The sequence below is a fragment of the Oreochromis aureus genome, linkage group 3 (genome assembly GCF_013358895.1).
Source record: "Oreochromis aureus strain Israel breed Guangdong linkage group 3, ZZ_aureus, whole genome shotgun sequence".
NCBI classification, from domain to species: domain Eukaryota; kingdom Metazoa; phylum Chordata; class Actinopteri; order Cichliformes; family Cichlidae; genus Oreochromis; species Oreochromis aureus.
In genome coordinates, this window is record NC_052944.1 from 122403662 (window position 1) to 122428930 (window position 25269).

General features: G+C 41.8%; 1 protein-coding gene and 1 pseudogene across 1 annotated transcript; both read right to left on the reverse strand.

Moving 5' to 3' along the window:
- Window positions 1–244: 244 nt before the first annotated feature.
- On the reverse strand, window positions 245–6407 carry LOC120438007 (annotated as a pseudogene).
- A 287-nt stretch (window positions 6408–6694) lies between these two features.
- On the reverse strand, window positions 6695–24891 carry LOC116316892 (cytolytic toxin-beta-like). Its single transcript, XM_039608490.1, has 3 exons — window positions 24833–24891; window positions 24490–24589; window positions 6695–7610 (listed from the first exon to the last, which is right to left on the reverse strand). Exons 2-3 carry the CDS (start codon window positions 24578–24580, stop codon window positions 6781–6783), a joined length of 921 nt encoding a protein of 306 aa, XP_039464424.1. The 5' UTR covers window positions 24581–24589; window positions 24833–24891; the 3' UTR covers window positions 6695–6780.
- Window positions 24892–25269: the final 378 nt, after the last annotated feature.

Genomic DNA, 25269 nt, shown 5'->3' on the forward strand with positions numbered 1-25269 from the left:
GGGTTGGGGCGATACTGCTCCCCCCCCCTTCTGTTGCCAGGCAGACTCAATACAGCATACGTCAATGCAAAACCACAAACGTTCAGTTAACTTTGACATAGTTTAAAGAACATCATCTTCGGCTCGAACCCAGGTGCTTCCTGTCACCATCCTGCCCAGGCTTATCTTCTGGAACATCAGGTCCACGTTCTGCACAAACTGTCACTCATGCAGGCACAATTTTGCAGTCGCAAGCAAAACTCGATTAAACTCTTACCTACTCAAATGAGTCTACAGATGTGTGTGTGTGTGTGCGTGTATGTGTGTGTGTGCTGAGTACTGTGTACTGTGTCATGACCTCTCCTGCACCCTAGCTCACCTCACACCTCTCGTCCTTTCCAGACACAAGGCCTGCGCACGTACACAGCTGAAACTATATGTGTTTGTTGGTGTGTATGTCTATACATGTGTGATCCTCACGCTGCACCTTAATTGACCTCAGCTTAGGCAACCAGGCTAAGGCCATCCTGTGTGTGCCGATCTTGACTTATATGTAAAATGTATAAAACAAATGTTTCAATCTAATACAACTACTTAAAACTTAATCAAAGCTTAATCAGAGATATTAATGCATAATAATACAGCCTGCTCAAAACACCTTACAATCTGACTCTGCTTTCAGTTTCACTTCTGCCTAAGCCTGCCGTTTCCTGTCTCCTTTTACACAGAGTATATTTCCTGTCCCTGCAGTCTGCACAGAAACATTTAAGATTATAGGAGCTTTGAAAAGCATTTGGAATTATAGATTCAACTCAACAGTTCAAAGTGGTTCTTACTGGACCTGTAATAAAAACTTAATTGGGTGCCAATATGTTTAAACATCTAAATGCAGTATCAATATTAATAATTAATGGAATAATAATAATGATCATAAAAATAGCAGCAAATAATAGCAGCATAATATTCCAGCACTCCCGACAGTAGCATATGAATCATGAAGCATTACAATAATTAGATCCCCTGATCCCCATGGCAACATTTATCATAGTGAGATTAAACCCGACTTTCTATCAAAGCATTTAATAGTAAATTAATGTTATGAGTCATGCAGCTGTGATGAACACACAAAAAGTGTATTTGCTCAAAACAATATAAAGCTATAAGAGGTTTATGAAAACATAATGCAAAATCTTTCATTTTGTTTTTGGCCCCAGTGTTTTCTGCTGTGACTGATTCTGCTGATGTTATTAAACTGGAGACAGTTTAACATAGTTGGATGTGTTCTTTATCCAGAAGCCTGGGTAAACAGGCTCTGTGAATCTGGTGCGAAAGGTGTGGAGGTGTGTCAGTGTGCTAGAGGAGACTGCATAGAAAGACACAGTGCCAGCGGGGTAATCAAGAAACACTCCAACTCTGCTGCAGCAGAGACTGCCGCTGCTTAATTTGCCATTATGCCACACACTGAACCCTGTTCCAAAGTATGTACCAACATACCAGGATTTGGAATTAGCGCCAAATTCTGTCTCACCACCTTGTCCCTTTCTCTGGATGCTTTGGTAATAACAGCTATGCCAACCTGAGTGGTAGAATCATTACTCAACTGTACTTCCCAGTAATGGCGCCCAGTCAGCCCCTCGTTGCACAAAACCTGAGGCACTAAATCAAACCTCTCAGAGTGATTTGGATATTTCTGCCATTCTCCATATGTTGCCTTCTTGTTCCCTTCAGACAGAATCAGCTGGTTGTTTGCAGTGTTTAAATCCAGGGTGAGATCACAGGCATCTGAAAAAGAGAAGTTTATTAGAAATCATTACTATCCATTCCACTTTACAACAGCAGACTCACATGCAATAATATAAGCTCTGCATCAGCTGGAGAATTCTGGGACTTCAGTAAGAAATACTTAATTGATTTCAGCTCAGCTTCTTATTGCCAAGCTGGTAAACTCCCAAGCTACATGGCGAGGCGAGGGGATCGTGGCTCAGGAGTTGGTAGCTCGCCTTGTAATCGGACGATTGCCGGTTCGAGCCCCGGCTCGGACAGTCTCGGTCGTTGTGTCCTTGGGCAAGACACTTCACTCGTTGCCTACTGGTGGTGGTCAGAGGGCCCGGTGGTGCCAGTGTCCGGCAGCCTCGCCTCTGTCAGTGCGCCCCAGGGTGGCTGTGGCTACAACGTAGCTTGCCATCACCAGTGTGTGAATGGGTGGATGACTGGATATGTAAAGCGCTTTGGGGTCCTTAGGAACTAGTAAAAGCGCTATACAAAATACAGGCCATTTTACATGTGCATGGATCAAAAACTTTCTTACTGATCCATCACAATCTGTCCAGGTTGGCAACCAGAGATCATCCACCCTGTCACTCAGCACTGGCTCACTACAGGGATGTGTGCTGAGTCCATTCCTATACACCATCTACACCGGTGACTGCACCACCACGCATCCCTGCAACATCATCATAAAATTTGCAGATGACACCACTCTGATGGGGCTTATCACCAACGATGATGACACCGGCTACAGAGATGAGGTCGAACATCTGACAGAATGGTGTGACTACAATAACCTAACCCTCAACACTAGGAAAACTAAGGAAGTGGTCATGGACTTCCGCAAGACAAAAACTGATCCCCTTCCCCTCTCCATAAAAGGTGACTATGTCTAGATGGTGTCCTCCTTTAAGTTCTTCGGTAGCCACATAGCCGAGGACCTATCACAGACTACAAACACATCAGCCTTAGTGAAGAAAGCCCAGCCGTGCCTCTATTTCCTGAGGGTTCTGAGATAGAACAGGCTTCTGCGGGACAAGCTGGAGCTATCAGGAGTGGACCACCACATGTCCCAATGGATACAGGACTATCTCACAGAACACCCACAGTATGTGAGGACACAGCGCTGTGTCTCTAATATGCTGGTCTGCAGTACGGGGGCCCCACAGGGAACTGTGCTGGCACCGTTCCTCTTCACCCTCTACACTACAGACTTCTCCATCAACTCCCCACGCTGCCACCCACAGAAGTTCTCTGACGACTCTGCCATAGTCGGCCTCATCACAGTTGAGGACAACTCAGAGTACAGACAGTGGACTCTGGACTTTGTGAACTGCTGCCAGCAGAACCACCTGCTGATCAATGCCGGGAAAACCAAGGAGTTGGTGGTGGACGTCGGGAGACGCAGACCCACCACACTGACACCAGTGAACATCCAGGGAGTGGACATTGAGATAGTGGACTCTTATAGGTACCTGGGTGTTCACCTGAATAATAAACTGGACTGGAGCCACAACACTGATGCTCTTTACAGGAAGGGTCAGAGCAGACTCTACCTGCTGAGGCGGCTGAGGTCATTTGGACTACAGGGAGCGCTTTTAAAAACCTTCTATGACTCTGTGTTGGCATTCATCATTTTCTAAACTGTTGTATGTTGGAGCAGCGGTTTATCAGCAGCTGAGAGGAAGAGGTTGGATAATCTTATCAGGAAGGCCAGCTCTGTTCTAGAATGCACCCTGGACCCAGTGCAGGTGGTGGGAGACAGAAGGACTCTGGCCAAAATAACATCTCTGATGGACAGAGTCTCCCACCCCATGCATGTAAATGTTGCTGAACTGCAGAGCTGCTTCAGTGACAGACTGCTGCATCCTAGATGCATGAAGGAGCGTTTCCGCAGGTCCTTCCTCCCCGCAGCTGTCAGACTGTACAATCAGAACTGCTCCCAACAAACATAGATGTTTACATCAGCACTGTAATTTGTACTAATCAACCGAACAACTACTACTGTTATAATTTGCACATTATTTTTCTCAGTTTATATACATATAAAAAACTATACTTTAATCTTAATAACTGTACAGTACTCTTTTTTTGTAACTATTGTCCATAATCTAAATATTTTTTTTTTTTGAAAAATTGTGTGTTTCTGTTTAGTGTCCTGTTCTGTTTGTATATGTGCTTTTCTTCTGCTGCTGTTACCGCCAAATTTCCCCTTGTGGGACAATTAAAGGATTATTCTATTCTATTCTATTCTATTCTATTCTGGAATGTATTGTCATGGATATGTGTAAAGAAATCTTAATCAAACAGTGAAGCACAAATAATGACTGCAATTGATACTTTTGTCTCATATAATTACTATGATGCTTGAGAAAAAGAATATATGTTTTCATTATTTGTTTAATTGGTGTTTTTGAAGAGTCTGGTTTTTTTGCCATCAGACAATATACAGTGAAATAATGAAAATATAATAATGATAAATTACCCTACATGTCTGTGTTTTAATACATGAGTGAAGCGAACAACTATCTCAGGCTTGACAAAAAATGCCCGCAGGGTGGGTTTTAGCATATGCATCTACTGAGCTGAGGGTGAATATTGTGACCAGACTCAACCCACCCAACCAAGAGCAAAACTTGCCTGGCTCAATGACAGTCCCATCAAAGGAGATACTTGCAGATATTAACACTGGTCTATGCACCATCCTCAAACCAGTATCATTGAAATTAACAAGCTCATACATATGCCAGTGTGACAGTAATTTCTGCAGCTGTGAGTAATTAGACTGCAGACTTTTAAGACCAGCATTCACAACCACTAATCGCCAGAACGTCAACTAACCCTAGTTAGTGAAGGCTCCCCTAGCTAGTAATCTCCTAGTACTTTCTGAAGTAACCTTGTTTTCTCTGGTCTCAGCAGTCTCATGGATGCCACTTTCTACGCCATTAACCTACCTTTTGCAAGGCCGCTGTTCTGCTCGCAGCTTCGTTTTTATACTCACCGGCCTGCCTCCCTGCCCAGCTTTCTATGGAGTGTCTATCGGATCTTGCTCATGCCAACCCGAACCACTACCCCTCCACACCTCGCTTCCCTCTGCACAAAGTAAGATTGTTGCAAATTGCCTTTTCTCTCTGGACTGCTGGTTGGAGCTCGCTCTAATCCTGTTCTCCCTCGTTTCAGTGACTCTGAGAGCCCCACTTCATAATTCTCCCTTTGCCCTGCAGTATAGGGTTCCTCCTCTTGAAAATACCCAGTGTCGGGTTCCCTGGCTGTTGCACCTGCCAGCTAAGAGACTCGCTCACTGGAATCTCTCACAGCACACGAACTGTGATTCTTGTTCATAGTTTATGGTCATTGTTTGTATTATTGTGACTCATCTAGCACTTTGTAGGTTTATCATAGTGTTGTTCTCAGTTCATGATTTGTGTTTTTGCGTTTGACTATTCTCCCCCTGTGTGTTACTCCCCACTTGCTGTAATAAGCATTTGCTTCTCACTGATCGTCCGTGCCTCTGAGTGTTGTCTGCTTGAGTCCATTCACCTGTGTTGGCCGCCCGGCAGTGACAAGGGCAGTCATGACCCAAAGTGAAACTGAGCAATACTGGAAGAAACCTCCGCAACCTCCCAAAAAATGAACCAGTTAACTTCCAAAAATGAGTTTCTGGAATCAAGACCTGGGCAGCCCTGGGGTCTGACATGATCCATGCCTACTGGCTGAAGAAGCTGATGGCACTCCATAATCATGATCTCAAAGGGTGGAGCATCCAGAAGGCAGAATAGCAGATATAGATACAGCTATAAGTATCTGGTGTGCCATGAGGCCAACGAGAAGCATGATAAAGATGCACAAAGGTCAGCCACAGCAAAATACCTTAAAAGGTAAGACAGGTGTGAAGACGCCAGCTGAAGCATGGTAGGAAGAAGATTCAAGCCACATGGACTAGAAGTTCCCAAGTCCCGATGGGAGACACCACCAAAGGTGGTTGAGAACAGCAGGGCTAAGTTCCTGTGGGACTTTGAGTTGAGACAGACAAGCAGTTGCTGGACAACCAACCAGGCAAAGTGATGGTTGACACAGAACAGAAGACCACAGTCATGACAGATGTGGTAATCTGAGTGGACAGCAACATCTGTAAGGACCAGAGAAAATAAAGAAGTACTAGAGGAACAAAGGAACATCTGGAGCAGATGTGAAAAATGAAACTGAAGGTCTTCCCAGTGGTAATAAGAGCTGTAGGAGCTGTAACCCTCAAACTGGTGTGTGGCCCCAGAAAATTCTAGGACCAACATCAGATGTCTTTGTTCATTCCAGAGGAATGCAGTCCTGAGATACTGTTTGGAACCGAAATTATTTATACATAAAATTATTTTGGCTGAAAGGAAACAGGCTTACACCAAATTAGAGCCTTGTTGTCTTTAACAGCTTCCACATTAGGAACAGCAGGCTTTGAAAATTCTTCAGTGGTCTTGCGGCTCTTCTTGTAATGGTAGATGGTTGCTCCTTTGTATTTCTTATTTCTTATCGCTGACACAATGAAACGAAATCTGCTGCTGTCCTTCAGGCCTTTGACAATTGTGGAGAAATCTTCAGCTTTCATTTTCATGTCATCAATCACGTCTTCTGAGAAGAACCAGTGGTCTTTGATTGGTGGAGGAAACTCTTAGGTGATTCACCAGAATGCAGGTAGTTATCCATCTGGTCCAGGTAGGGGTCATCAGTTTCCAGGAAGTGAAGATAAAGCACAGAGTGTCCTCTACACCTGGAGTGAAAACCTCTTTGTCAAACTCTGACTCATCTTGGGTGATCTTTATTCCTTTCATTATTTCCAGACAGCACCTGATAACATTGATTTCTCTCTCTGCATTATCTAACCACTTGTCTAGATTCTCCAGACTGAATGGTGACTTTTCCTGTTCGCCTAAGATTTCCGCAGTGAACTCTCTTTTCTTTACCCTCGCGGATGGCAGGAATTTTCACCATCATGGTCTGTCTGAGTTTTTTTTGCATAATCTTCACAAAGGTCCTGGAAACGACTCAACTTTTGTGAATTTGTGGAAAATTCTTAACCACTTCTTCATCCAGAGAATCATTGCATCTCATTTCCATTTCTTTGATGTTTTCTAGAGCATTCACAGCTTTCCTCAGCAACCCATCACTAATCTTACTCTTCATCTCTTCAGCTGTTGGGTCCAGTTTCTTCAGCGTTGTCAGCGACACTTTGACAGGAACTGTCTTCTCTCCATTGCCACCAAGGAGCTTTGGAAGCTGTGAGTATGTCTTGACTGCATCTTCAAATGTCGAGGGGTTGCTGTCAAGAATGAAGTCTCCGTAGAATTTGCAGGAGAATTTTTTAGTTGCAGCTTTTTCTTCATCACTCAGCTTGACGTCAACTTTTGCCTCAAAGTTAAACGTTGGAATCTTCTTAATTGCAGCCTGCATGCTGGCCTCGATGTTCTTAACACTGCTCCTCTCCAGTTTCTCGCTGTCAAACACAAAGAAAGCATTTGCTCCATAAAGGATGCCTGTGACTACGTGTGTTGCATGGCTCTTCTTAATGACATCTTGTATTTGTGTGGTCTTTGCTTCAAGATGGGTCATTGTCAGTCGTTCATATGCAGTCGTAGCACTGAACTGAAGCGTCACTCTGCTCTGGTTCTTGGATTTCTTGTTGTCATTCAGATACCTGGCGGATCCTCCAACCTCAACCAGTCCCCCCAGGAAACTGGCTTTGACAGAAGCCCTGACATCCAGCAGAGAAGACTTGGACTCAATTGAGTCTGATGCAGTAATTTCATAGTTGCTACTGGTCTGATTCTGCCTAGTGCTGTACTTTTTAATCGTTTCCGTGTCCCACAGTGTGAAATCTGCAAAAAACATAACAACAGCAATTTTTAAGTAGAAAAAAACAAAGTTTCATAAAACTCCTATTATTGTCCTTTTGGTGGCAGAAGTACACAACTAAAACATAAACACTGGGTCACCAGAACCAGGACAATGACAAGAACAAGATCTAGAGTGTGAATAAAGTGGTGGGTGAGTTCCTTTACATTTTTAGAGTAGCCAGTTGAGGCTAATAGATTAAAAGTTGTATTAAGGCTGTCATTTTCAGCATCCATGTAGAGTGTTAAAATTGCCCACAATAACTGTTTTATTTGAGCTGTGCACTAAATCAGATAAAAAGTCTGAGAAAATAGAAACTCTGAGAAAGGCCCAGGTGGACAATAGATAACGACAAATGAAACGCATTTTTTAATTTATCAATTAGGGTGTACAAGGCTAAGAATTAGGCTTTCAAATGAATTTAAACTATGCCTATGGCTGATTAATAAGCTTTTTTATGTTAAAATGGTTTTTTCTGCTTTTTGGTTTGTTTTTTGTTGGTTTGGGAGCAGACACTGTCAGGGGTTGCTGTGTAGATGTGGAGAAGAGGACTCAAATGCAGGACTCACGGTGAAGATTCAGGGTGTTTATTGTGAGGGACAAATGAAGAGAACAGGAGATGGCTGACTGAATGAATAGCTGGCTGATGGAACTGAACACACGCAATGACTTTCTATTAATGACAAGACGCTGTACTGAAGAAACCGAGGAACTTAAATACACAGACTGATGAGGATGATAATGAGAGACCGGTGAGTACACAGCTGAACTTAATCAAACTAACAACACACAGGAAAGTAACTGGCACAGGAAGACAGGAAATGTGAACGAGTGAGAAATAAACTGAACATGAACAAACTGAAAATACTGGGTCAATGTCCCAGGAACGCTGACAGACACAGACTGTAAGAAAATTGGATTTTGGGGTAAACCTGTTATTATTTTCTAAAAATTAAAAAAAGAACTCCTGAAACTATATATTCCATACCAATCAAATGGTGAGATGAAAAACACAAAATTATAGCAGTTGTACAAAAGTGGTTGGAAGAATTTGGACTTGTAGTACAACCTGACTTGACTTAAGAAAAAGATATTGTGGCTGGGTGTGGTTTTTGGCTCAGCAGCAGGGGAAGTGGAAGTGGGAAGTTCAGGGTGTGACATCTGGGGGAGATTGGTTGGCACAACTGGCAGTAATTATCTAATAACATTTCTACTATATCAGGACCTGAAGGAGGGAGAAATGAAGGCTAGACCTGAGCAGTGATGTGCTGAACTGATGTGTGTGGGCAAACACAGACCAAAGGATTGATGGAAACCTGCCCTGCACATAAAAACATCACTGTAAATAAAACACACAGAGCAAACACTGAGGACTGCATGTCTGTTGTGCCAGGTCTGTGAGCTGGGACTATTACAGTGGTGTCAAATCCCAGCTCAACATGTCGGACCCGCAGCCAATGTAGCTGGTGCACACACAGGCGAAAATGTTGGTGGACATGGTGATGGAGGCAGTGACACTGGAGCAGAGCAGTTTTGGAGGAGCTCCCAGGAGGAATTTACAGCGTGGCCGTAGGAACATGTGGGGTCTGTGCTGCGCTCAGCAGTGATGGGTCCGTCGCTGACTCTAGAGAGGAGGAAATGGTAGGGCCTTCATGGGAGACGTCGACGGTTCCAGTAATTAGCTCCATGGAAGATTTTCCATGGAAGATGCAAGTGATGAAAACTGATCATCAAATAGTGTGCCCTGAAGCAGGGCTGACATTTTCATATTTTATAATGTTTAGGGAAAGATTATATAAGTCATTACACTTGCATACAGGAAGAACACAGCCAGTTGTTGGTGCCGCAAAGCCGCTGGGAAGTTATTTTCTTGGTGGCTCATTACAACCCAATGGCTGGTCATATGGTATGTGATAAAACTCTGGAGCAAAATAATGGCCATTTCACCAGAGTGCATGCAGATATCACTTTGTATTAGTTGTGGTAGATTATGCAACACAATATCCTAAAGCAGTGCTACTGTCCACCATTTGGGTGTGGCACAGACATTTTTTCAAGCCATCTCTCCAGTTAGCATCCCACAAAATATCCTGACTGACTAGGGCACTTCGGCCGAGGACTAGTGAGTGTCAGTACCACAGTCCAGGATGAGACAACAAACCATCCATGAGTACATCAGGAAGACAACCACGTGCTTAGTGAATGCCTCAGGCAGCAGAAACCCAAGGAAGAGGAGGAACCATCATGGAAGGACAAGCCCCTGCACGGTATGTACCACCGGCAGATAGAGGATGTGGCTGATATCCAGAAATCCTACCAGTGGCTGGACAAAGCTGGACTGAAAGGCAGCACAGAGGCACTAATCATGGCAGCACAAGAACAAGCTCTGAGCACAAGATCCATAGAGGCTGGGGTCTATCACACCAGGCAAGACCCCAGGTGCAGGCTGTGTGAAGATTCCCCCTGAGACAATCCAGCACATAACAGCAGGGTGCAAGATGCTGTCTGTTGTGTAGTCTTTGTTTTGTTTTTTTATGTCAGTGAGGGCACTAATGAATGTCCCAAAGGCAGATTGCAGTGTAAACACTGTCTCCAGGTGATACACCTGTTGTCAGGCCTGTAGGGTTTAGGTCTGTGGTGTTCTCCTCTGTCTTGTGGCAGACTTTTTGTTTTACTGGCACAAATAATTTGTCGGGCATCTTCTTGTGACACTTGATTGTTCTCTCTTTTTAGTTATAGTAGTGTTTTTAAATGGTTGTAGAAAAAACACCAGATGCATTGGGTGCATTTTAGATAAATAGTTATATATAACTTTATTGTTTACAAAATGGGTGCATACGTTTTTAAAATGTAAAATTTACATTTGCATTTCAAGTTATGAAAATAATTTACTAAACATGTCTGTGGTTTTTACAGTAAAAAAATATAACTACTACTAGGATTTATTTTTTGTGTGTGATTTGTGTCTCATTCCCTCATTATCCCTCTGTGTATTTAAGTCTTGTGTTTGCCTCTGTTAGTTGCTGGTCCATCTGTGTTGTCTCCCTGTGATTCCTCTGTGTTCTTCCTGTGTTCCTCTGCGTATCACCCTGCGAGTTTTTACTTTAGTTCCATGTGTTTAGGTTTTCCCAGTTTTAGTTTATTTCTTAGTTCCTGTCCTTGCCATTTCCACTTAAATAAGCTTACTTCTCATATCAACCTCTGCCTGCACTTGGGTCCTTACTTCACCTACACACATCTGCCATCGCAGCCGTGACAGTACAGACCAGCCAACATGGACCCAGCGGCATTCAACCCATCTGAAGAGCTACGTAAGGACATTATATTTTCCATGGACAAACTGATCGACCTGTGACTCGATCATGAGGGGAGGGAGGTTCGTGCTGTGGAAACCCGGCTACAAAGACTAATTTCCAGTCTCCCTTGGCTATTGGATGTGCTCCTGAATGAGCTCCACCTTCACACGTCTGCCATCGCAGCCATGACGGTGCAGATTTCTGGCATTTTTGTGTAAATGTAAGCATGTAACAATTTGATTTTTTTTCTAACAAAAAAGTGTGAAACTTAAGTTAGACCTGTGTTTGTAAATGACCCCTGCCCGTGTTGTGTACCTTACTGGATTTTATACTTATTGGGCTACATATGTATTTATTATACAGACTATACAGTACCTAAAATTTAAAATTCACATGTTTTATGTAACGAAAGTGTTTAATTATGTGGGCTACAGAAAATAATTAAGTTATAGACTATATTTATATGAAACATGTGTATACTCACTGCATTTGAATCATTTTAACCATATGTAACACCTGCATATGCGTGATCCTCCTGTTGACGGAGTTGCCGACAAGTGGCAAACTGGAGACTGAAACTGATTCCGGATCACGCTCACAGAAGGCCTTGAAAATAAAGGTTTATACCAAAATCTGCCCAATTTGGACATGAACCAAATTTAAATTTGAGCAGTGTGCTGTCAAAGTTCTCTCAGTCAAATTGATAAAGTGTTTATATAATATGATACATATTTAATGCATAAAAAGTTGAAATTCAAGTTGGTAATAAGAGGAAAATATAAGGTTAAAGGTTATATTTTGGTGATAAAAGAAATTTGGTGAGAGGTTACAGGTTACAAGGTTTAAAAAAAGTTAAAATAAATAAGATAATTTATTAGATAAAATGGAAAATAAGGTTGAAGGTTTTAATTTGATGTTAAAATATATTTGATTGCTCAAGGAAAAGGGTTTTAAAGGCTTTTTTAAAAGGTTTTAAAAAAGTTTTTTTTTTTTTAAACGGTTACAGGTTTTAAATGTTAAAATAAAGATGGTTACAAGATTAACATTAAGGTTAAAGGTCAGACTAATTGAGCTTAAAACAGGTTAATAAAGGTCAGATCAAAAGATCAAAGGTTAAAACGGGTCAAAGGTTAGGTAAATAACAGGTTAAACTGGTTGGGAAAATGTTGCGTTGCAAACTGCAAGGAGCAGTGTTGGGTGTAATGCGTTACTAAGTAACGCATTACTGTAATTAAATTACTTTTCCACTGAAAAAGTAGAGTAACTAATTACTGTTCATTTTTAGGTATTTTAATTACAGTTACTTACAATGTACTTGCGTTACATTGTAAAATAATTAAACTCGCTGAATATCATTATTTAATTTCAATAATTTATCTTCTAAACGTAGAAGTAAACTCTGCCGCTTTAACATCGCTGTAGTGCAGCTGCACGTCATTTCGCGCCAGTTTGCTGCATAGTTGTATTCTAAAGCAGAAGATGTCGGACTCGGCTGAAGCTTGTGGCTGTTTTTTCAAATGGACATATTCCCGTCTCTTCACTTTTCTGAAACAAGCAGACAAGAATATTACAGTAGGGGAGACCGGGGATAGTTGTAACGTGGGTCAGTTGTAACACTTCCAGTTTCTTCAATCAGGGCTAAGTTTCAAATGATGTGATTCATCCTGTGCATGCCCAATTCAGTTCTGCTATCACATGTGAAAAATCAGCACATTTTGTCAAACACAGACAATTTAACACAAAAAGTAATTTGTATGCCAAAAAGTAAGTTTTTCTACTTTATTTCAATTTCTAATAGCATTATCTGCTTTGCAGTTAAACTCACCAAACTTAAATTATGTTATTTGGATGTCTATGGGGATATATTCTGTGTAGGTCTTTAGTGCTAATGTTTTGGCCGTTGGCTGTAATCTTAGCTAGTTCATGGCTATAGGAGTCTGGGTCAGTTGTAACAGCAACAGTCTGGGTTAGTTGTAACAATAATGCAGATGTTACAACTTACCACACTATTACTTTAACTTATATTAAACAAGTTGGGGCAACGACATCAGCAGAGAGAGGTTCACTGGTCACCTTTGTATATGCGGTTAATGCCATTGGCAACACAATTCCTCCACTGTTTGTGTTCCCACACATACATTATGCAGACCACTGTGTCAGAGATGGACCAGTAGGAAGTATTGGTAGTGGAAATAAATCAGGATGGGTGCAAGAAACAGATTTCCTCATCTTTCTGAAGCACTTTGCAAACCACACCAAGGTAAGCCATGATAAAAAGTAATGGAATTGCGATGCTGGTGAACAACTACATTGTTTTAGCTTCATTGTTATGTTCAAAATTGGTGCAAGAGTTGTAGGTTACAATGCCCACTGAGCCAATGAGGCCAAACTCAAGGAAGACCAACCAAAATTAATGAAATATTCAGTTGCTTTTTTGGGGGGTTGGAATATGTTCAAAAGCTAGATTTCTGCATTCTGTCACACACACACAGCTACATAAATGGCTCTAAGTGCATTCATGTGTTGAATAAAAAAGATTACATGTTAATGTTTTGTCAGTACCCTCATTTCATTGTGTTACATTTCACCCCAGGATATGTTACAACTAACCCAGACTATGGGGTTAATTGTAACATTTCACTCTTTGCGTTTGAGCACTAATTGTGCTGCAGAGAAAATAGCTGCACTATTTAATAGCAGAGACATGTAAATACTTTGCATTACATTTTGAATCCACTACCTTAAAAGAGCTCCAAGCTACAGACAGAAATGTCAAAAATGTTACAACTATCCCCGTCTCCCCTAATATGTAAGCTATGTCCTGGGGAGAAAAAACTATCGGCTGCTGTTAATAGCACGAGTAATCTACTGAAGCGCCTGACACAGAGCATAGACGAACACTTCTGAGCGATCCTTGTTCATCATCCATGGATAACACCGCGGCAACTCCTGCTAAGCAGGCAAAACCTGATTTTACTTCAGCAGCACAGAAAGCGTCTGAAGGTGAGCTTAAAAAATGATTGCAGGCTACATTGTGGAAGAGCTGCTACCACTGCGTACTGTAGAGTCTCCGTCTTTAAAAAAAAAAGTATTTATTATTTAAAGAGTTTAATTTCTATTGTTTGTCCACTCAAGGTTTATAGGGATTTTAAGAAGTATTTAGTTTAATTACTTATTTAGTAATTAAGTTACTTTTTTGACACAGTAATTAGATAAGTATTTTAAATACAATATTGACTGAGTAATTAGTAATTAATTACTTTTTTAAAGCAACTTATCCAACACTGGCAAGGAGGCATTGAAAATAGTACATTTTAAATTGTACTGGTTAAAACAGTCGAGGGTTTTGTTTTTTTTTTTTCATTTTGTTCGGGTTTTGGGGAAAATGTTATGGAAAAGTTTGAAATAATCACATGAAAACCACATAAATAAGTAGAAGCATATAATTGAGGTTTTGTACGGAAGGCAGAGAGTGAAAAGCACTTTTTGGGTTAAATGTTTCTGAAGTTAAATACTAAATTGACTCTTATTTTTGTTTCGTATACAGTGAACAGCTATAGAGCTAACTGCTATTTGTTTTGCATTTGATCCTTGCATTTTAATCTTTTAGTTGATTTTGATATCAGTTGATATACCATTAACATTCTTAAGGTTAACTACTAATTTCTTTTGTATTTTGATTTTCCTTCAATTGATTTTTAGTTGATAACAGTTGACAGCTATAGAGTTAACTGCTATTCTGTTTTTGCCATTTCATTTTCCTTGATTGTATCTTTTTGTGTTCGATTTACAGTTAATTACTCTTTAGTTAGTTACTAAATTGATTTTTATTTTCTGCTTTGATTCTGAGATAATTGCTTGGGGTTAATTGCTAAATTGACTTTTTGTTTGATTCATTTCTTATCAAGCTCAATATACAGAAAATTCTTTTTGGATTAATTCCTAAAATGATTTTTGAAATTGTCTAAGGAGCTTGGAAAGAAAAGCGTCTGGACTTCTTTAAGTTGCTTGAAGACATTTCACCTCTCATCCGAGAATCTTCTTCAGGTCCTTCTCGTCTTCAAGCAACTTAAAGAAGATACTGAGGTATAATTTTAACATACACAAACAATTCTAGAAATTATCATGCCAGTTAACCAGGCAAAAGGAATAACACTCACAGGTAACGTACATCCTTTCAGTCCTCTGGCATTTTTGGAAGAGTGATGAGTTCAGTCACATGATGAATATATTTAGCCCCTTTTATATCAACCTCAACCTTTCATATCTTGCCATCATTGCTGGGGATTACTTTAGTTACCCGCCCAGCTGGCCAACATGCACTTGGTAACTGTGGGTCAACCACCATGACCACTCAATTTACAGTGAGATTTGGGGTACAGATGCACTTTTTTTGACCAAGCTGAAGGTTAGGTAGGTAACTGCGAGTAAACTGAACCCAGAAATGGTAGGCAAGTACTTGGCTGTGTCTCCAGTGGCGGTGTCCCAGTAGGTCACTCTTGCTGTACACTGCTTGCACTAAGGATGCGTCTCTTCGCCCGATAAGCAGAAGGTTAGGAGTAATGGGATCAGGGTCCCCAATGTCCGATGTTGCATAAACAAAGGGTTTTGAGTTAAGTATACCTTCCACTTCTACATTCCTTGCCACAAAGTGTCGAAGGGCAAGCAAGAATGAATCTGTGTTCATGCTGCACTTACAGTACAGGTTCATTAACGCACAACCTAATCACACGAAACTGCGTTACAGCTGCAATGCTCTGCAGCAGCTCCTTTAGTCTCTCACTCTCCCGCTGCATTCTGACCACATGACCACTGATGCGCTTATTCCTTTGGGTGCCGTAATCAACACGGCTGAAGGAATGACAACAATAGAACATCAACCACATGACTGCACAGAGAAAGCAGTTAAGGACATGAGATTGACTTGAGGTATGCTCAGTCATCCAGTTAAGTAGATCCCAAAAGGTTGATTCTGTTCATCTGGACGTAGTGTTTTCAGTGGGAGAAACGTTTTGTCACTCATCCAAGTGATTACGAACTGAGCCACTGGAGCATCCAGATCACACCTTGTATAAGGGAACGTGGCTTCAGTTGCTGTTGCGAGTCAGAGCCATGATGAAGAGACACATGAAACATTTGTACAAGGAAAAATCACACAACCAGCCTCAGCTCAGGTGGAAGAGATTGTGGCTCTCCCCAAAGCACTACAACTCTCAGAAGGAAAAGAGTGAACATCTATACAGGCTCAGCAGTTCATGTCAATGGACCACAGTGGGTGAGACAGAGTGGATGAACAAAGGAGCAACATGGAATAGTGGATTCATGAGAGCACATGATGGGAGGTTAGTTGGCCCAGAAAAAAACTTTGTCAACTGTTGTTAAAAGAAGCACATGGTCCTTCACATGTGAGCAGAAAACAAACTCAGAAGAACATGGAAGCCCTGTGGTGGCACCCACACATGGGAGATATGGCGGAAAACTGTGTGAGGAAATGCAACGCCTGTAATGAACACCACTGAAATCATGTGTACCAGTGTTCAAAAGGAATGTTTCCAATACTGGGTGCCCCTTTTAAGAACATCACAATCGATTTTACAGACATGGGAGCTGACCAAAGGACAAAAGGATATCGATATCTTCTTGTGATGGTTGGCAGATTCACCAAATGGGTAGAAGCAAAACTCTCCAGGAAAGAAGATGCAAAAACAGTCCTAAAATGGCTGATAAATGAACTGATCCCAAGAGACTGAATACCAAGAACCATCAGATCAGACAAAGGATCACATTTTAATAATTAACATCTGGCAGAGGTTTGGTTAGCTCTTGGTATTACTTATCAATTTGGAGCAGTCTACCATCCAGCATCGCAGGGCATTGTAGAAAGAGCTAAGCAAATTTTAAAGAAAGAAAAAAGCCAAAACAATATTTGTGTATAGTGAAGGGAATGGCAGATTTGTCATAGAGTTATGTAATAGCAAACACTGGCCAACGTGACTGGGTTTCTTTTTCCCTTGAAGGTAGTCAGTCACTAAAAATTAGAAGACAACTGGCAGGGGCATATGCTAGGATGTTGTGCCACAAAAAAAAAGAAAAAATGTAACCCACTGAGATTAACCCTGATAAATCCAATTATCATATAACATTAACATAGAGGAACTTAAATGTATGCTGGCTTTGCATATTCAATACATGCCTGAAAACTGTTCTGTCCTGAGCTTTTGTTTCCTAAAGCAGCTAACCTGACCACACCACCAGTTTTCACCCCAAAAGAGAGTAATTGCACATGTCTGACATGGAGGAATCTTATCAAGGTATGAGAGGTAAGTGCTGGCTGTTGTAACAAAACCATAAATGTCACTTTATGCCCAAGCTCCATGCTAGGCTAAAAACTCGGGCCATGCGACCGCCGCTACCCAGCCTCTTGTTAGCCAATGTCAGGTCTCTGGAAAACAAACTCGACGAGATACGAGCCAGGATCACAACACAGCGGGAAATTAGAGAATGCTGCGCTCTTATTTTTACCAAAACCTGGCTCTCAGACAAAGTCCTGGAATGCGCCATTCAGCTGCAGACCGAGGTATACCGAGGAGACCGGACTGCAGCCTCCAGTAAGGGTATCGGGGGAGGTGTGTGTGCGTTGATTAATAACTCGTGGTGTGGTACTTGTACAGTACTTGTACAAGTGGACAGACTGTCCACAAGTACTGTTCGCCAGACGTGGAGTTCTTAATGCTGAAATGCCGCCCTTACTATCTACAACGGGAGTTCTCTGCTGTGTTTTTGGCCATTTTTTACATCCTGCCTCGAGCTGACTCCACGGTGGCGCTCGGCAAAGTCCATGACGTCATCAGCGCATTAGAAACTACTCATTTAGATGCTGTTTTTATTGTCGCTGGTGACTTTAATAAATGCAACTTATGGACTGTACTCCCAAAATACCACCAACACATGGCCATTCCTACCCGTGACAAGAACACCCTGGATCATGTCTATAGCAACATACACGGCGCATATAGGGCTGCACCACGCCCCCACTTTGGACAGTCTGACCACATCTCTCTGTTCATGTACCCGGCTTACAGGCAGAAACTGAAACAATCGAACCCTGTCATCAAACCTGTTAAACTGTGGACCCAAAAGACTGAGAGCATCCTACAGGACTGCTTTGCCCAAACAGACTGGGATGTGTTTCAAATTACAGCCACCATGGAGAACTGCTCTGTCAACATACAGGACTACGCTGAATATGTGACTGGGTACATCAGCACCTGTGCTGACAATATTGTGCCCACCACACAAGTCAGAAAGTTCCCCAACCAGAAGCCATGGATCAACAGTCAGGTACGACACATGCTGCGTACTTGGTCTTTCGCATTTAGATCAGGCAATAAGACGGAGTACAAAGCTGCAAAGTATGGACTGAGGAAAGCCATCACAGCGGCTAAGAGGCAGTACAGAGAGAAGCTGGATGGCGTCTATTCTTCTGCTGACCCCAGGCGGATGTGGCAAGGCCTGCAGCACATCACAGAGTATAGGGCCACCACCAGCACCATCAGCTCTGCAGGCGGTCTTCTCGATGATCTTAATGCATTCTACACCCGCTTCGAGACCTCCCAGACCCTCCAGACCTCCCAGACCCTCCAGACCCCCAGATCACCTGGACCTGCCAGGACCCCCAGACCACCCAACTCCCACCCCCACCCCCGCCAGCGGTCTCAATAGACCAGGTGCACAAAGCCCTGAGGATCAACCCCCGTAAGGGAGCAGGACCAGACAACATCCCGGGACAGGCCCTTAAAGCATGTGCCAATGAGCTGGTGGAGGTTCTTACCTCCATCTTCAACCTCTCCCTCAGCCAGAACACAGTCCCCACATGCTTCAAGACCACAACCATCACCCCTCTCCCCAAGAAAAGCCCAGCCACCTGCCTGAATGACTATAGACCAGTTGCACTCACTCCAATCATCGCAAAGTGCTTTGAGAGAGTGGTGCTGGCCTACATCCAGAGCAACATCACAGACACTCTGGACCTCCTGCAGTATGCCTACTGGCCCAATAGGTCCATGTCAGACACCATCGCTGCTGCCCTTCACTATTCACTCTCCCACCTGGAAAACAAAGACTCATACATCAGGGTACTTTTTGTTGATTAGAGCTCCGCCTTCAATACTGTCATCCCACACAAACTCACTCACAAGCTGGCAACACTTGGCCTGCACCACCCTATGTGACTGGCTACAGGACTTTTTGACTGCCAGGCCCCAGTCCATCAGGATCGGCAACAGGACTTCAGTCAGCATTACCACAAACACTGGCATTCCACAAGGTTGCGTCCTCAGTCCCATCCTCTACACCCTTTACACCCACGACTGTGTCACCTCCAACAAAGATAACATCATTTTGAAGTTCGTGGACGACACTGCAGTGATCGGTCGCATCACTGGAGGGGACGAAGCGGCTTACAGGAGAGAGGTGGCCGGTCTGGTGTCATGGTGGGAGGACAACAACCTCACCCTCAACACTGACAAAACAAAGGAGATGATAGTGGACATGAGGAAGAAGAGAAGGCCTCACCAGCCGCTGTTTACCCGGGGCCTTGAAGTGGAGAGGTTGAGCAGCTTTAGGTACCTGGGCGTCTACATCTCTGAGGACCTCACCTGGACACTGAACACCACACAGCTGGTCAAGAAAGCTCAGCAGCAGCTGTATTTGCTGAGGAGGCTGAGGAAATTTGGTATGTTGGCCAAGATCCTCAGCAGGTTCTACAGCTGCATTGTGGAGAGCACACTGACCAGCTGCATCACTGCATGGTACGGCAGAACTACTGCTATGGACCGCAAACGCCTGCAGAGAGTGATAACAACTGCAGAGAAGATCATCAGGACTCCGCTGCTCTCTCTGCAGAGCATCTACCATCGCAGAGTCCAGAGGAGAGCTGCCTGCATCCTCAAAGACCCCACACACCTCCAACACGGACTGTTTATACTTCTGTCCTCAGGGCGGAGGTTCAGAAGTGTGAAATCCAGAACATCCAGACTCAACAACTCCTTCTTCCCCACTGACATCAGACTCTTGAACAGCTGACCTATTTTTGAACAGTAATAATAATTTTTTTGCACATCAGGTCATCCTGCATATTAAGCCAGCATATTAAGCTAACAGGGTTTGAACCTATAATACTTTGGCTAACACCCAATAAGAATAGTGACCGTATACATTGCACAGAGATTGGCTAAACTGATCAGGAATGCAATAGCAGGACTGTCAGAACAGTTGACATCTACGTTACTTACGACAGTCCAGAATAGGATGGCTGTTGGAGTGATGTTGTAAAAAGTTGTCATTGTTGTGCTTAAAATTTGTAAACCTTGTCTTAAACTGCAGGCACATTGCATGTAAAGATTCTGGTTTCCTTATTTGGTAAGGAATGTTCACTTCCTGCCCTTTGTTAAAGGGTTAACGCATATATGGGGTGAGGGGAGATGACCTTTTTATGACTAGAGATGTTGTTAAAGGGTGGTAACCACATATGGCTACCAGGAAATCACGTATACAGACACATACACACACACACACACACACACATGCACACACATGAACACACATGCTCGCACATGCATGCTCACACACACAGTGCCTTAACTTTTACGGCACACCATATGGGTTTTACAGTAAGGTGGTTGTGTAACTGTTTTCACTCAATAAAAGGCTGTGATGGAAGGCTGGAATTCGAAGTTGGCTGGGATTCTTACAACTCTGAGATCCTGATTGGGCTTACCTTGCAAGTAAAAACTGATTGAGCTCTGATAATCTTGCTTCGTTCATGGTGATAAGTCTCTGAGTTAACGAGGCCTGCGAGTGCAAACCTAACAATGGCACTCTAATCCTTTTTCTTGGTGGAAAAAGGATTGGTGTGTTCAGTGTTTGGGTTGGCTTGTTGTACATATATTCCAAATGATACAGCTTCAGACGGGTCAGTTACCAGGGCATGGAAGAACTACAGACATATTACAGACTCAATAAACTGATCCGCAAGGCCAGCAATGTTCCGGGGATGGAGCTGGACTCCCTTAAGATGGTGTCGGAGAGGCGAATGTTTTCCAAGATAAAGACATTGGTGGATAATTCCTCCCACCCACTCCATGACATGCTGGCTAGCCACAGGAGCACATTTAGTGAGAGACTGAGAATACCAAAAAGCACCACTGAACGACACAGGAAATCATTCCTGCCTGTGGCCATCTCCCTTTACAACTCATCCACCTAACACACTGTATACTGCAATAGCTACACCCTTTTTGAATATGCTCTTCTTTCTTATTGAGATATTTATCAGTAAGTGACTTATATGTATGTATATATTGTATATATTGTGCTATTTCTTACTTCTTGTATTGTCTGTTTTTGTTACTATTTGTACTGGAGCACTGTAACCAACATAATTTCCCCTAGGGATCAATAAAGTATTCTGATTCTGATTCTGATCAAGTGAGATGAATGAATTTTCTGGCATTGGAGATCCTTTGGGTGAGTGGTTGACTAATACATTTGGAAAATATAAAGCCGGGTTGTTCTTCAATCAGTGATGAACAGTAAGATGTTCTAGCTTTACGGAGGGCTTTCTTATAAAGCAGCAAACTATTTCTCCATGATAACAGTTGGTGGATTATATTCTTAAACTTAGTTACAATTGAGTCTAATAATAGATTAAATGCCATGTTGAGGCTGTCATTTTTAGCATCTACATGGATGTTAAAATCACCAATAATAATTATTTTATCTGAGGTGAGCATTAAATCAGATAAAAAATCTGAGAAATAAGACAGAAACTCTGTGTAAGGCCCAGGTGTATGATAGATGATAATAAATAAGATTTTTTTGAGTCTTCCAGCTAGGGTGGACAAGGCTGAGCATCAGGCTTTCAAATGAACTAAAAGTCTGTCTTGGTCTTTGGTTTATTAACAAGCTTGTGGTGGTGAATGACAGCATCATCAGGAAGAAGGAACACAAGAAGCTTGAGAAGTACCAAGCGCTCAGAGAAGAGCTGGAGAAGATGTGGAGGGTGAAGGTAACAGTGGTCCCAGTGGTAATCGGAGCACTAGGTGCAATGACCCTCAAGCAAGTGGAGTGGCTCCAGCAGATCCCAGGAACCGAGATTGGTCATTTTTTATTGTCCTAAATATCTTGATACATAGACACTTTCTCATCCTTTACTTGGACTAGCCACCAATTTTATGTTGATTTTGTTGTCATGTGTGTAGAAAAATGTGTTTGTCTTTTTCCTCTCATAACACATGCATGTTAATGTAAAAACTTCTGTTGATTTTTTATGGGTTTTTGTAAAGGTTTACTTTAAGGCCTTGACATATTTAAGGCATATTTTGCCCATTTGTTGTCCAAATTTTCTCCAGACCTTCTTACTTTATGATACAACAGGATTGAAAAGATGAAACTACATTTGTTAGGATAACCATCAGTGCTTCTGTTCAATGTGAAACCCAGTAACATCATGTTAAAAACAAATGTTCCATATTAACACAGTAATCCTTTTTTCAGTTTCTAATTTATAGATGAAAAAGCATTGGCATTTTTAAAAAATGTTACGGTCACAAAATAAGTTCCAACAGGCCACAGTTGACATCGTTTTAGACACTGACACATCAACAAATTGTTCCTTTGTACAAATATTATTGCAACGCTGTAATTATTATTGTTTTTATGATGGAAATGTGTACTATCTTTACTGACTTCTTATCAACTGAAAATAAATTTATGAGTATGAGTATGTACCTAAGCACGTAAACCTCTTTAGTGTTAGTTATAGTGATATCTTACCCAAGGGCATAGATTTGGCATGGACGGAAGGGACATGTCCCCACCAATATCCAGCAATTATTGAATTGTCCCCACCAATAATTTGATCTCTTCGAGTAAAGAAAAACAAACCCGATAGAAAGAAATAATGATCTGTCAACGTCTCATTCACCTAGAGGCGCACAAAGAGTTAAATTACGTTCTCTACTGGAGTCCTACGTCATGTGACAAATATGGCCAATGTGATTGGCTGTGCCTTTCAGGGAGCTCTGTTTAGTTTTGGCAGCGGCAAGCCTGCGCTGCGAGGACCTGCAAGGAGGAGAGGAGGATGGCAGCACAAAGGAAGAACCTGGATATAAGAAAGTATTTTTCAAAGAAACCTGTAAGTCACTTAAAGTCAAGCTCACTTATAAAATGTGTCTGTCATAATAACGTTACAGGCTATGCTAGGCTTTGGCCCACATCAGTCTAAAATTGTATGTAACCATGAATAACGTGTTTTGGAAACTAAATGTACAACAGGCAGCACTGTTAGTTATCTCAGTCTCAGAGCAGCATTTCTCATTTTGATTGATTGAAACTGTCAGAGAAAACTGCAGCCTCGAGCAAGCCAGGATATTAGTTTACAGAGGCTGTTAAAATTATATGTCTAACATTAAAATGTTGGTGACACAAAAATTTCATCCTAATGGCACTGACAGAGGTGAAGAGGCGAGGTCACAGGTGACTGGCTGATGATTTGGTGCTATAGATTAACTAGTATTTATTATCATGACAGTTGTTAGGCTGCTGATGTAAATTGATTCATTAGTGTATATTTGACAAAGAATCTGAATTGACATGTCTCACTTTTTATATGGCACGAATCAATGTGTTATTTTATCAGGTGGCAATATGTCCTAGTGCAGTCAGAGGGGAAGAGCCAGGGCCAAAGGTGAGGCACATCAAGCACATAATAATAATTTTAATCTGAGGATAAAACGCAGGTACTGAGGCTAAAAGAAGCTTCAGTGCTCTCAGAAGACTAAAAAGATGCTGCTGTATGTCCACCAGGAGAGACTGGACAGTATAGATGTTAAACAAACATGCCAGCAGTTTATCTCAGTTAACAAGAGGAGAAGGCATGTGTTTGGCTCCTTCACATAGTGAGTTGTTGTGTGGGGCACCAGTAGTCCATGCCTGTTGCTGTAATAGTAGCTCATGTTTGGAATAAAAAATCCCAGCTCACTGATTTGATCGGGGCAATAGTGCCTAAAATGATGCATAATTTTTCTGAGAGATCTTTTACTTTGTGGTAATCTTAGATGAGTAGTTTTATGGACAAAAACCAGCAGGTCATTCAGTGTTCCCTTAGTACTAATGTGTAAGAGATGTTGGTGTACTATAACTGAAGTAATGTTGTTAAGTCCTTAAAGTCATATTCTTCTATTGTCATGACTCTATTTGAAGCTATTTTTATGTTTGTATGATACCTGATTTATATGGAATATGGCTTAAGTAAACTAAAGTCTAAAATACTTAGTCATTTGTTTAATAGTAATTTAACATTATATAATTCACACATAAAACTATGAATTTTAATTTTAAATGGTTTAAAAGCATGTAGAATAGCATATGTAGGCAAGTATATTTCTCTTTTTGTTATTAAGAAGCAAAGACAAAATGAAAAAAAAAAAAGAAACAGGGCAGGGTTCGATGGTTGACTCATCCGTCCCCACCAATGCCAAAACCAAATCTACGCCCTCGATCTTACCTGTGTACAGCTTATCTTTCTTTGCATCATACAGCATCCCCAAGGCAAAAGGGCGATTCAGGGCGGCCACCTCTACTTGTTCTGAGTCCATGTCTCCAACCTGAGAGAGAAGATTCAGCAACATGTGTCAAAGCATCATAAAACTGAGAGGCAGTGCAGGAGTTTCTGATATATCTCTCTGACAACAGAGAGATGGGCAAAGGAAGGAATAATATAGTTTGAAAAAAGTTTCACGTCTAAATTCTGAAGACAAAAAATATAAATTCACACATTAAAAAAAAGTGAATGCTGATGATGAAAGGAAAGATAACTACTATTGTCTCCACCCCGAGTAACTCATTACCTGGTGAAGGTGTGCAGCTCAGCTGAGACACTTGAAAGTCTTCTTGACTTTGACAGGATGACAGTCTGCAGACATTTTTATACCCTGAAATTTAACTCCTCCCCCGACATGAAACATTCCAATCAAAGATGTTGTGTTTTACATAAAAAACAAAAGAAAAACACAAAAAAAACAGCCACTGGACAGTAAGCCCGTTCTCTTTTAAATGACAATCAGAAATAATTTTGCATGCGATGTATCTGGTGCTTAATTCCTACATTGACTACATTTTCAGAAATTTCATGTGCTGTCTCCAAAAAAATGCTTTTGGCAGGTATATGCAAATTTCTCACTTATGATGTTGTTGAAGCGTATTGTTATCAACTCAGATCAGAGTGCAGTCCACATGGCACACACAGTAAGTGTGTAAAGTTTATTCATTAAGCGCTTTCCGTAGA

Excerpts from the sequence above, each read along its gene's own strand:
- LOC116316892 (XM_039608490.1), bottom strand. The coding sequence starts at position 24,580 with ATGGACTCAGAACAAGTAGAGGTGGCCGCCCTGAATCGCCCTTTTGCC. Across the intron at positions 7,611-24,489 it reads GAAAGATAAGCTGTACACAG|ATTTCACACTGTGGGACACG; the intron begins GTAAGATCGAGG and ends TGTTTTTTGCAG.